General features: G+C 44.9%; 1 protein-coding gene across 1 annotated transcript in view; it reads left to right on the top strand.

Annotated features, from left to right (window-relative positions):
* The window catches only part of LOC108941207 (anoctamin-5-like), a 36,249-nt gene that overhangs the window by 15,103 nt on the left and 8,291 nt on the right, over window positions 1-12,855 (top strand). Inside the window, exons 3-14 of the mRNA XM_018763881.2 lie at window positions 1,199-1,312; window positions 3,321-3,380; window positions 5,364-5,648; window positions 5,879-5,998; window positions 7,839-7,948; window positions 8,178-8,312; window positions 9,090-9,195; window positions 9,477-9,537; window positions 9,780-9,931; window positions 10,366-10,440; window positions 10,569-10,797; window positions 11,963-12,141. Of these exons, the coding sequence (XP_018619397.1) occupies window positions 1,199-1,312; window positions 3,321-3,380; window positions 5,364-5,648; window positions 5,879-5,998; window positions 7,839-7,948; window positions 8,178-8,312; window positions 9,090-9,195; window positions 9,477-9,537; window positions 9,780-9,931; window positions 10,366-10,440; window positions 10,569-10,797; window positions 11,963-12,141 (1,626 nt within the window). The remainder of the gene's footprint in view (window positions 1-1,198; window positions 1,313-3,320; window positions 3,381-5,363; window positions 5,649-5,878; window positions 5,999-7,838; window positions 7,949-8,177; window positions 8,313-9,089; window positions 9,196-9,476; window positions 9,538-9,779; window positions 9,932-10,365; window positions 10,441-10,568; window positions 10,798-11,962; window positions 12,142-12,855) is intronic.

The raw sequence follows: 12,855 nt of genomic DNA, 5'->3' as shown, positions 1-12,855 counted from the left end.
ATTCATGCACCATCATGGACACACACACCTGCACGTCTCTCCTGGGTCTCTTTATGCCGCTCAACCTGTCTTATCTCCCTGTACCAGAAGCAAAGACCTTCCAAGGTCTTCTTCACTGGAATTTTACCAGTAGCTGAAACACCCTGTTCCAGAAACTTCTACAGCGGGTCATATCAGAAACACAAATGAAGCTCATAGAGAGATGAGTACCATATGGTCAATAATATGAAGAATAATAGTAAAGGAAAAGTAAATCTAGAAGTTAAGCATAATAAATCATAATGAAAAGTAAATCATAATATGGATAATTATTTTATGGGAGGAGGGGGTGCGGTGGCGCAGTGGGTTGGACCACGGTCCTGCTCTCCAGTGGGTCTGGGGTTCGAGTCCCGCTTGGGGTGCCTTGCGACAGACTGGCGTCCCGTCCTGGGTGTGTCCTCTCCCCCTCTGGCCTTGCGCCCTGTGTTACCGGGTTAGGCTCCAGTTCCCCGTGACCCCGTATGGGACAAGTGGTTCTGAAACTGTGTGTGTGTGTGTGTGTGTGTGTGTGTGTGTGTATTTTATGGGAAAAATAGATACACTCCGACAAGTGTATGAATTATGATTCTTTGAAGATACACAGTTTATTTATTTAAATTATATGCTCTTCACACGTCTCTTTCCAAAATTAGTTTTTTGCCGTGCAAACGTCACCTGTGTTTCCATATCCACATTCAGTCCTTGGCGTTAAATCGGACTCAAATAGAATATGAATGTGGGACCGGATTATTATAACTCCCTTCCGCAGTGTTTACAGGCGGGACGTGATTGTTAGATTTACATCCGAATCAAGTTGCAAACAGATTTAAGGTCTCGATTTTGTTGTTAATTTGAGGAGTTGGTGTCTTTGTGTTGGGGGTGCGGTGGCGCATTGGGTTTGGCCGGGTCCCGCTCGCTGGTGGGTCTGGGGTTCGAGTCCTGCTTGGGGTGCCTCGCGACAGACTGGCATCCCGTCCTGGGTGCGTCCCCTTCCCCTCCGGCCTTACGCCCTGTGCTGCCGGGTTAGGCTTTGGCTCCCTGTGACCCTGCTTGGGACAAGCGGTTTCAGATGATGCGTGTGTGTCTTTGTGTTGTCCAGGGCTCCTCCTCTACTTAGTGAGCGTGTGTGTTTTCACGTTTGTGTTCATAATCTCAAGGCTTTGCTCATGTCTTCCTGCAGACTGAGACCGAGAAACCCAGCAAGGATTCCATATTCTTCCAGGATGGGGTTCGTCGGATCGACTTTATCCTTTCTTATACGGATGACAATGCCAAGGACTGGAAGAAGAAGCAGGTGAGCGGGTGAACACTCCCCAGGTGACAGGTAGCAGAGCACTATATGGCACAGCAACACATGGCGCTGGTTGGTAGCTGGCCATCTGTGGAGCTCGGTGAGATGATGCACGTGGCGGTGTGTGGGAACTAAGAGTAATTCATCAGTATGCTCTCTCTCAAGATAATCGATTTAATCGACCCATCGGGCAAGCCTAAGAACCACGTCAAGATGCTCTTTGTCAGCGAAGATGAGAACCTCACACTTGTTACCAAACGTTAGAGATGCTTCTGAATGAAGCTCTGCTAATTATCAGTTGGTTTCCTCACTTTCTTCCCAAGGTTCATACATCCTATCAAGTTGATTTCACGTTATGAGTCCGTGACTCCAGAGCAACCAGTCGTGAGTATTAGGTCAAAAGTAGTGGTTAGACCACTGGCCTTCGGACCCAAAATACGCGGGTTCGAATCCAACCTCCCGCTGTCACACCCTTGAGCAAGGTACTTGCCCTAAATTACCCGACTGTGTAAATGGGTGAATGATTAAGTCACTTTGGAGAGAAGTGTCAGATAAATGTCAACAAACTCTTGTTACGATGCAAGATCACATTTGATCACGTGTGATACATGGGTGCGTGACAACGGTAAGGAGCTCACGCTCGAGTGCCCTCGCACGTCTTACGGATCCACGCCCCACGACTCTGTTGCTGCGTCATTCTAGATGGTGTCGTAACGGCAGAGATTTTGTGGCTGTCTGATGAATGACACTTCCACTTTTAGTTGTGTGCCTTGCTCTTTGGCAACTTGACTTCCTGATCGGGCTTTTATCGAAGAGCGATACTTCCTGTGCTTTCATCTGGCGCTCCCTGAACGTCTCTGGAACATCAGGACTCCCCTTCAACGGGGGCCATTGATGCATGAGCTTCCACATAAGTTAAAAAATTATTCTGAAACATACAGTGTTACTCCCTAATAATGCTGCAAATTTCACTGCAGTTTACATTGCTTTTACATTACTTTTACATTACATTACTTTTCTCCAAAGGGACATACATGTCAGAGTGAAGAGTTGCAGATATGTGATTTGGAAAGTATGGTTAGTTTTTGAGAAAGGAGATCAGGAGAGAAGTGGACCCAAAAGGATCTGTTTTGAAACCCTTTTTGAATGTTAAAAGGGATTCAGCAGTCCTGAGGGGCAATGTATGTGAATATATTTGTTGTTTTTAAATGCCACCAAGTCAGTGTCCACTTTTAGTGACCATATATACATTACCTCCAGAATGTTCTGCTTCTGTCTTTAGTGTTGGAAGGGGTGGGTCTATTGTTCATGTGATTGAGTCCATCCATCTGGTTGTTTGTTGTACTTTTCTCCATTTTTCTCTAACTTTTCCAAGCATCACTGTCTTTTCAAGAGAGTCCAAACATCTATGATATTTCCAAAGTATGACGACCAGTATTCGAATACAAACACACTGTCTGAAACCGCTTGTCCCAAGTGGGGTCGCGGCAAACCGGAGCCTAACCCGGCAACACAAGGCGTAAGGCTGGAAGGGGAGGACACACCCAGGACGGGGCGCCAGTCCATCACAAGGCACCCCCAGCAGGATTCGAACCCCAGACCCACCAGAGAGCGAGACCCGGCCAAACCCGCTGCGCCACCGCGATCTCCTTATATTCAAATATGGTATTGAAAATATGATATTTTTGTACGTGCAAAGATTTTATTGCCACCGAAATTGTTTCACATGAATGGTAGAAATGATGGATTAAGAATGCATTATTTGCAGTAGAAGAGGGGGCGCAGTGGGTTGGACCGGGTCCTGCTCTCCGGTGGGTCTGGGGTTCGAGTCCCACTTGGGGTGCCTTGTGGCGGACTGGCGTCCCGTCCTGGGTGTGTCCCCTCCCCCTTCAGCCTTACGCCCTGTGTTGCCGGGTAGGCTCCGGTTCCCCGCGACCCCGTATGGGACAAGCGGTTCCGAAAGTGTGTGTGTGTATTTGCAGTAGAATTACATTTATGTATTTGTCTTTAGGAGTGGAGGGAGGCGTTTGAGGCCAACTTGAAGAAAGAGGGTATGGAGCTGGAGCTGTCGGTAAGAAGTATGACCTTTGTCACTTAACACCCCCGCTGTTTTCTTCCTGCTGTTGCTCATCAGATCTGTGTATCCAGTGAGTTTTGTTTCTACTTTGTCTATCGGTATATGCAGTCGGACCTCGACTTTTGCGGGTTTAGCTTTTGTGGATAAGATTTTTCGCGAGTTTGCCATCCGTAATTAAATAGGAATTTTTTGCGTGCTACCGTGGAAAATGTGGATGACGTGCATAGGCTAGAAAATGTAAAGAAAACAAAAAAAAAGTTTAGTAAATCATAAATGCATAAAATATATGTATTTTTAATGTATTTTATCATTTACTACGAAAAATACATTTATTATAAAAAGTGAAATTTTGTAAAAAGTTTCAGTGCGCTAAAGAACTGCCAACTATGCACTCCATCTGGGGACGGCCAACATATAAAACATAATGTTTGCAGTACAGCGTGTGTATACACACACACACACACACACACACTTGTCCCATACGGGGTGGTGGGGAACCAGAGCCTACCCGGCAACACAGGGCGTAAGGCCAGAGGGGGAGGGGACACACCCAGGACGGGACGCCGGTCCATCACAAGGCACCCCAAGCGGGTCTCGAACCCCAGAGAGCAGGACCCGGTCCAACCCACTGCACCACTGCGCCCCCCCCCCCCCCCCCCCCCCAGTACACTGTATCGTTTTACTTTTCTTCTCTTTTAAATATGGTCAACAGTATTAAGTATTAACCGCAGAAGCCTACAGTTTTTGATATGAACAGTATTAAGAGTTAAGGTTTGGGAAGCCTAGCGATATTCGCGGTTTATCCACTTTTGAGGGGGCCCTGCGCCCCGAACCTCCGCAAGTGTGGAGGGCCGACTGTGTTTTTTTTTTTTTTTTTTTAACCCAACAACCTGATTTCACATTATAGCAACACCCCATACTCTAGAAAATGAAATATTACATTGCGCTGACAATCAGTGTGGTTCCCAATATTTCTGCAGCCCCCTTTGTGAAAGGGGGACTATACTGTATATCCTGGCGAGAGATGAGAGTGTTATTTAGGCAGAGATTAGTGTGGCCCCCTTCTTTGCCAGGAAAAAGATTTAACACCCATTAAAGTTTTATGATGCATTTCCATTTACATTTATGCATTTTGCAGATGCATTTCTACGTGCATCTGAAGAGTAAACAAAAATGTGATCCCCTAACAGAGAGAGAGAGATGCAGATGCAGAGGTGTGGTTCAGAAAGACAAAGAGCTGTGTATTAGATTGATTGGGATCATGGTTTTTTTTTTTTTAAGAAAAAAATAATGAAGGTTAATGGAGCAGACAGGAGACAGAACTGAGAACCTTTAATGTTGGGCCTCTGGTGTGTGGGGCCACCAAGTGGCCACAGGTGGAGGTGTGTGAACCTCAACAGCATGTCTCTGGAGTGTGGGAGGAAACCCGAGCACCCGGAGGAAACCCACACAGACACAGGGAGAACATGCAAACTCCACATAGACTAAGGGGGATTGACCCCACGTCCTCTCGCACCACCCGGACGCTGCGAGACAGCAGCGCTACTTGCTGCACCACTGCGCCGTCCAGTAGGTTTGATGCAGGAGGCTGGGAGACCAGACAGGAGAGAGTTGCAGTAGTCCGAGTGGGATATCGCCAACGGTCTGCACCAGGAGTTGCGTAGCGTGTGTTGTGAGATTAGGGCGGCTCATGCGGATGCGATGCAGGACCCGATTATGACTCGGACGCGTTGGGAGAAGAAGAGTCCCGAGTTGATTGTTACCCCCAGGCTCTTGATTGCTGAAATGGATAAGTGAGATTTCCAGTTTTGTGGAGAGTTCCCAACAGGTTGGATGAAGGAAATGCACATAAATAGCCATAGTGCTACAAAGCAGCAAAGATGCATGATGTCCAGGTATCAGTAGGAGAATATTATCTGCAATCAGTGAATGAACAGAGTTCACCAACAGCAGCTGACCTCCTCTCCCTGGCCTCAGGAATCTGATGAAAGAGGACCCTACTTTGTGAAGATCCACGCCCCCTGGGAGGTGCTAGTGAAATACGCAGACATGCTGAAGGTTAAGGTTCCCTTTATGCCCAGCGACTTCCCCAGCTCCCGGCGCTCCAAGGTCGAGTGGCTCCTGAAGCCCTTCCGTTTGCCGGAGCACATCATGAACCCGGAACCTGATTGCTTTACCACCACTTTCGACAAGGAGAGGATTGACTTCTTCCCCATCCAGGATCAGGATACTTTTTTCCCACCCTCTACTCGCAACAGGATTGTGAGTTTCTGCCTCCCGCTGTTTTAAGGTTTTTTTTTTTTTTTTTTAAAAAAAAAAATAAAGATTCATACCTGAAACACAGCAGGAGGTGCATTATTGTCCAGATGTTAATTTGATTTATTATTCAGAATTTTTAAGTGCATTATTTCGATTATGTAACTATGCTTACATCGACCCCAACATGCGTCTAAATGCTCTGCTCTGCTCGGCTCCGTTTCTCCTCCCAACAGGTTTACCACATCCTCTCCCGCTGCTCCTACTCAAATCGGGATGGATCAGAGAAGGAAAGGAAAGGCATCAAGCAGCTGCTGAGCAATGGCACCTATACAGCTGCATTTCCACTGCATGACGTAAGGTTTTTATCCAGAAAATTAGGATTTTGGTTGTTTTATTATTAAAATTTATTACTGCTCATAAAAGCATGAAGTCCTGCTGCTGGAAAGTATGTGAATAGGATGATTATAGGGATATAGGGATGATTATTCTTGTATAAAATATTAAAATAAAGTTATGAAATCTTAATTTTAAATCATACAATGAATAAATGATCATGATTTACACCCCTGATTCTACTTACCTACTTGGCTTAATCGATGCAACTTGGGCTTCACTTATTTTTACACCTGCACTACTTGTGTATTTCTACTACACACATGATTTCCTCTAAACCAACATATGGAATTGATCATTACACACCTATTATGTCACATGAGGAACACTGATTCTCATTAAATACCCATTTTGTGGTAACTCCAAGGGACACCAGGGGTTCACATTCCTTCAAGCAGCACTGTAAATCCTACTAACGTTGCTGTAAATTTTAATGATAGAGCCCATTAACTAATATGATGAAAAAAGTTGATATAGAATTTATACTGGATGTTAAGTTTTCTGTTTAAGAAGAAGTTGAATGTTCGATAAGAAAACGTATCTTCATGTATTATGCCAACATCTTTTATCATGGTAGATGGGATTGACATATTGTTGTCAACAACCGATTTAAATAGCTGACTGAAAGTAGCGAAAACACGTTCGTGTTGTTAGTGCAAGAAACGTATTACAGAGAATCGCTGACAGTATTGGATGACTCTGCTCATAGACTTCCGAAACTTCATGTTCTTCAGGCCTTAAATTTAACTTTACCAGTTTAGCAGATGCTTTCTAACCTACAACTCAGAGTAAACAAAGTGCATCTTGCATTTGTTTATTTAATAGACACATTTTTCAAAGTGACTTCCGACGAACTCTACGTAGTGTTATCAGCCCACACACCTTATTCACCGCGGTGACTTATACTGCTGATACACTACTTACACTGGGACATTCATCCAAACATCAGTGGAACACACACTATGGGTGAACCTGAACAGCATGTCTTTGGAGTGTGGGAGGAAACCAGAGCACCTGGAGGAAACCCACACAGACAAAACATACAAACTCCACCCAGACTGAGTGGGGATCAAACCCCTACCCTTTCACACCACCCAGGCACTGTAAGGCAATAGCTCTACTTGCTGTGCCACCTGAGGTTTCACCTGTGAAATTGTATACATGCAGATATAGTTTTGCTGCACAGTCAGTTTTTCCAACGTAACCTTTTTTGCTGCTGCACATCACACGAGTAGCGAGATTCATATGGAATAAAAGATCATCGTGGCAGATATTGTGCTGCAAATTTAAGGAGCTGTTAAAAGACCCAGAGGGAACGAGGTCCAAAAGAGGTGTGTTTTGAGACCCTTCTTTGAATGCTGAATGGGATTCAGCAGTTCCGAGGGACAGAGGAAGCTCATTCCACCTCATTGGGGCCAAAACCAAAAACCGTTGTGCTTTTGATTTTGAAAATTTTGAGTGTGGGTGTGGGACCACCAACTGCACAAATCTGGAGCGGTGTAGCAGTCTGGATGGGACATAGGAAGTGATCAGGTCTTGTAGATGTCAAGGAACAGATCTGTTGATGGTTTTGTAGGCTGTAACCAGGGTCTTGAATTTGATACCGGCAGCTATGGGACTTCTAATTTTGGACCGTAGTGCATCGCATTACATAGTCAGAAGGGCATCATCTGTAGTGTAGCAAGCACCCAGTCCAGCTGTTGGGCGTTAGGATTGGTAGGGAACATGGGCTGCACAGTGCTGGTATGGGGGAGGCAACGGGAAGAGCAAGACTTGAGAAGACTGTTCTTCCCCACGCAGTGCAGGTACTGGCTGAGGGATGAGTGCTCAGAGAGCGAGAGGTACAGCCTGTACCACCACTGGGCCCGGTTCCTGAGCTTCTATAAGGAGCAACCTCTGGACCTCGTACGGTGAGGAGTGCAAGCATAGCAATAACTAAACTATTAAAATGATCATGTCAGTATCACGGGACATTTTGGCACTGATCACGGGTATCCAGCTGGAATTTCGGGAGTGAAATGCCACTCAAATTGGAGAACAGCTCAATGAATGGAAAGATGGAGCTAAACCCAAAACCCAATGAATGCCTTTTTCACAGCGGCTTTTAAAAGATGAGTTAACTTTGTTTGTCAATGGCAGGAAGTACTATGGGGAGAAAATTGGCCTCTACTTTGCTTGGCTCGGGTTCTACACAGAGATGCTGGTCGGTGCTGCTGTGGTAGGCCTCATCTGCTTCCTCTTTGGGGTCTTCACCTACAAAAACAACATCTGGAGGTATGTGCTATGAAAGCAAAGGATTCATCTCCAACAACAGACCCTTCACCATCATTACCTTTATATTTACATTTATGTATTTACCAGACACTTTTGTCCAAAGCGACTTCCAGTGAACTCTATGTAGTGTTATCAGCCCACACCTTATTCACCGCGGTGACTTACACTGCTAGATACACTACTTACACTGGCTCACTCATGCATACATCAGTGGAACACACACACACTTTCTCTGTAACTCATACACTACGGGGGAACCTCAACAGCATGTCTTTGGATTGTGGGAGGAAACCAGAGCACCCAAAGACTTACACTGCTAGATACACTACTTACACTGGGTCACTCATCCGTACATCAGTGGAACACACACACTCTGTCACGCACACACTATGGGTGAACCTGAACAGCACGTCTTTGGACTGTGGGAGGAAACCAGAGCACCCGGAGGAAACCCACACAGACATGGGGAGAACATGCAAACTCCTTGCCCTCCACTCCAACTTTCATAATTCATATGCAGATGTGACTGGAAGATATTTCTTTCTAGAATAAGCTTCTAGAATAAATCTTACCATTTGAAAAAACTAGAAAACAACATGGCATATAAAGAGAGAAAGTGCAATAAATTTTTGTATTTAGTGTGTGTGTATTTCCTGGGGAAAATGGAAAGAAATCATTATGAGGTCCAGCAAAAGTCAAAAGTTTCTAAAAATGCTGGAAACTTTTTTTTTTTTTTAAATGACAATTGTTCTGAAATGTTCTCTTTCCATCCTGCAGCAAGGAGATCTGTGACCCTACGATCGGAGGATCCATAGTGATGTGCCCACTGTGTGATGTAAACTGCACCTACTGGAAGCTCAGCTCCACCTGCGCCTCCTCCTGGGTGAGGAACTATAGCAGTTCTCGTGCAGTTCAAGGAATATTCAGGGAGAAATTTTATCATCATCTGAGGACCAGCACCAGGTAGTATGGAGGTTGTTCAAATGGTTGTTGGTCCCAAGGATGGATCCTGATCTTGGATCCATGGGATTAGTCCATGTCTCCCAAGAAATGCTTCAAGAATTGCATGCAGGGTATACTTTTATGTTGTTTTGGAAGAAAGTACCAGATGTGAAAAGAAGAGTGATTGACATGAGAACGTTCTTCATGCCCTATCTTTTACAGCAATCGCATCTGTTTGACAACAGCGCAACAGTGTTCTTTGCCATATTCATGGGGATCTGGGGTAAGAGCAAGCATTTTCTGCCAGTAGTTAGTGCATCAGGTAGAGACACAAGAAACTACCCCCAGAATGCTTGTAGGAAAGGGACACTTGTCATGTCTTAAAGGGTCTAATCAGCTCATATCAGTGATACTCATAGTTATAGTTCCACAACAATGAAAATGTAGGGATGCCTTACAGACATCTTCCATACTTTTGTAAGTTCATTATTCAAGTAGTAGTTGTGATATTTGCTTTCTCTGTAGTCACCCTCTTCCTTGAGTTCTGGAAACGCCGGCAGGCCCAGCTGGGCTACGAGTGGGACCTGGTGGACTTTGAGGAAGAGCAGCAACTGCTGCAGCTTCGACCCGAATATGAGATGAAGTGCAAACACCGTCGACGTAACCCCATCACTCAGGTTTGTGCCCAGGTTCAACATTGGAGGAGGTGGTAGTTGGTGAGCTACATCACCGAGGTGCAGTAGTACCTCCTGAACTACATTTCCCAGGTATAACAGCCCAGTCAGCAGTCTTTGGTCTCAGCAATGGTACTTGGGTGATGTAGTTCATTAGTGCTCTGGTGACACATTGTAAGGTTGGAGAAAGTGCTTATTAACACACGTTATTCCATGTTCCACATGATCGACATTTGCAGTTAAACACAGATCAAGTTGACCTTGCTAAAGAAAGACATTTTACGCAATAGGTAAGGGAAGAAAATGCAATTAAAAATGATCAATCTGGGAAATGTTGTGTCATTGAGAATTTATAATCGTTCTTAACACAAGAAGCCACCGTAACTTAAAGGCTTTAACTTGTAACCAACCCGTCATTGTTTTTACTTCTCACACAGGAAATGGAGCCTTACATGCCCATAACAAGTAAATTTGCTCGAACCTGTCTGTCTTCAGCTACTGTCCTCTTCTGGGTGAGAATGCCAGTCTATACCCACAGGTGGCATATTAGTGTGCAGTTGCACTGCCAGTTCTGCGCTGAGGTGTTGACCATATCCTGCCGTTCCAGAGTGTCAGCAGTGTATACAATCCTCTCCTTTAGGTGGCCTTGATCATCGCCTGCATCATCGGAGTGATCGCCTACAGGTTGGCGGCGTACGCCGCCTTTGCCAAAATCATGAAGGACAGTCCCACCAGCCAGCTGCAGTTCGTGGGCCCCCTAATCACTCCCCAGCTGGCGACCTCCATCACCGCTTCCTTCCTCAACTTCATCATCATCATGATCCTCAACGTAGTGTATGAGCGTGTAGCTATTTGGATCACTGACAAGGGTGAGGCTGCATTGCATTTGATGCTGTTGAACAAGCTGTTTGGCAGAAGTTCTGGTCTGGTCACGCTCCAGACTGGACACACCTTCACCGCGTAACCTTTTTCATCTTGTTCTTGGACTTGTGCTGGTATGGGGTCGTATTGACAGATTTTAGCACATGTATCTGCGGTGCTGCGGATCGTGTGCTGCACGGTGTGGGAAACTGATGCTGCTAAGTTTTAAGATCCAGGAGGAGTCCGGTCTGCCCATGTGGTTCTTGGCCACCTTCATGTCATCCTCCTGCGTAGCCTCATTATATGTGATGACTCAGTCTTTGCAGTTCTTCCAAGATCTTGAACTTTGCAGTCACATGTTCTTTGCCACTGTTCCCGGAAGTGACATACAGTGGTTTTCCATTCCAGCCCCTTAGTGACAGGAGCCCATCAAATACTTGTGTGAGTTAATCATTCAGGGCTCAAGAACTTGGGTGAACCAGTTAAATGCTTCCCATGAGCCAACTGCTAGGCGATCACTCACACTCGCTTAGTCGAGTGATAGAAGTGCTTGTATGGAGGCAGCTAGTAGCGTAGTGGTTCGAGCTGCTCCCTTTGGACCTGAAGGTTGCAGGTTTGAATCCTATCTACTGCTGTAGTAACCTTGAGTAACATATTTGCCCTAATTTGTTCTAGTAAAAAATACCATGCTAATATGAATGGGAAAATATTTCCATGTAGTTTAACATTGGAAAAGCATCAGCTAATTGAATAGATGTCATGGAAATCTGTTGCAGAGCTTGATGATTCTCTAAACTGCTTCCCTCTTGTAAAGGAGCGTAAAGTTTCTGTAACCGAACCACTTGCACCCGCATCCATTCTGATGCAGGTACCTTCATTCTTCCGTTGTATTTTCATTTAAAAAGGAAAAGCTGACCCAATACTGGTTGATAGTTGAGCTTTTGTCTTGTATTTAAAATGACTTCTTTTGCATTGAAACCAAGATTGCTGGTTTCCATCCACAGAGTTTTACATCTCTAATACTAATTTTTATAGCCCCGTTCTTGATATTTCATGTTTTTGAATTCACTGTGACACGTTCCACCCTCCGTGATGTTTCCCGGAAAAATCTAACACAAGAACACAGTAGTATGTGTATAACTAAAACCCTCCCACACCTGGTTAAATCCCCAGAAATACCCAAGACCCACATGGAGTATGAGAACAGGCTGACGATGAAGATGTTCCTCTTCCAGTTTGTCAACTTCTACTCCGCCTGCTTTTACGTGGCCTTCTTTAAGGGCAAGTTTGTGGGCTACCCAGGACATTACACCTACATGTTTGGTGGGTGGAGGAAACTGAGGAATGAGGAGGTAAGGTCACCCGATCCTTCGTAGCCTATATTCCTGCTGCACTCCTTGCCACTCCCTTGTGTTAAGTGGTTAATTGAAATTAAATGGTGAGAGCAGATTAAAGTTTTCCTTTTCTTTATATACACATTTGCATTACTGTAGTGCCTAGGTATATTTATGAAAATCAGCAAACTCTCAAATGATCCTGGTATAACACCCACATAAGAACCAGAACTATTGATTATTTAGCAGACGCTTTTCTCCAAATTGACTTCCAATGAACTCTATGTAGCGTTATGAGCCCACACACCTTATTCACCGCGGTGACTTACACTGCTAGATACACTACTTACGCTGGGTCACTCATCTGTACATCAGTGGAACACACACACTTTCTCTGTCACTCACACACTCTGGGTGAACCTGAACAGTATGTTTTTGGAGTGTGGGAGGAAACCAGAGCACTCAAAGGAAACCCACACAGACACAGGGAAAACATGCAAACTCCACACAGACTGAGCAGGGAACGAACCCACGTCCTCTCGCTGTGCCACCATGCCAGTATGTTATTATAATATCAATCATTACCTAGTGACTCATTCCTGTCTTCTTGCCTATGAGTAAAAAAAAAAAAAAAAAAAGAGTAACTAGGCAAGAAGACAGGAATGAGTCACTAGTTACTTTCTGTTTTTTTTTTTTTTTTAAACAGCAGGAAAGGTGCTGTTTTGTTTGCAC

This window comes from Scleropages formosus, chromosome 11 (assembly GCF_900964775.1).
Source record: "Scleropages formosus chromosome 11, fSclFor1.1, whole genome shotgun sequence".
Lineage (NCBI taxonomy): Eukaryota > Metazoa > Chordata > Actinopteri > Osteoglossiformes > Osteoglossidae > Scleropages > Scleropages formosus.
Note: the sequence above shows the minus strand (reverse complement) of the source record. Positions and strands in the feature narration are given on the sequence as shown.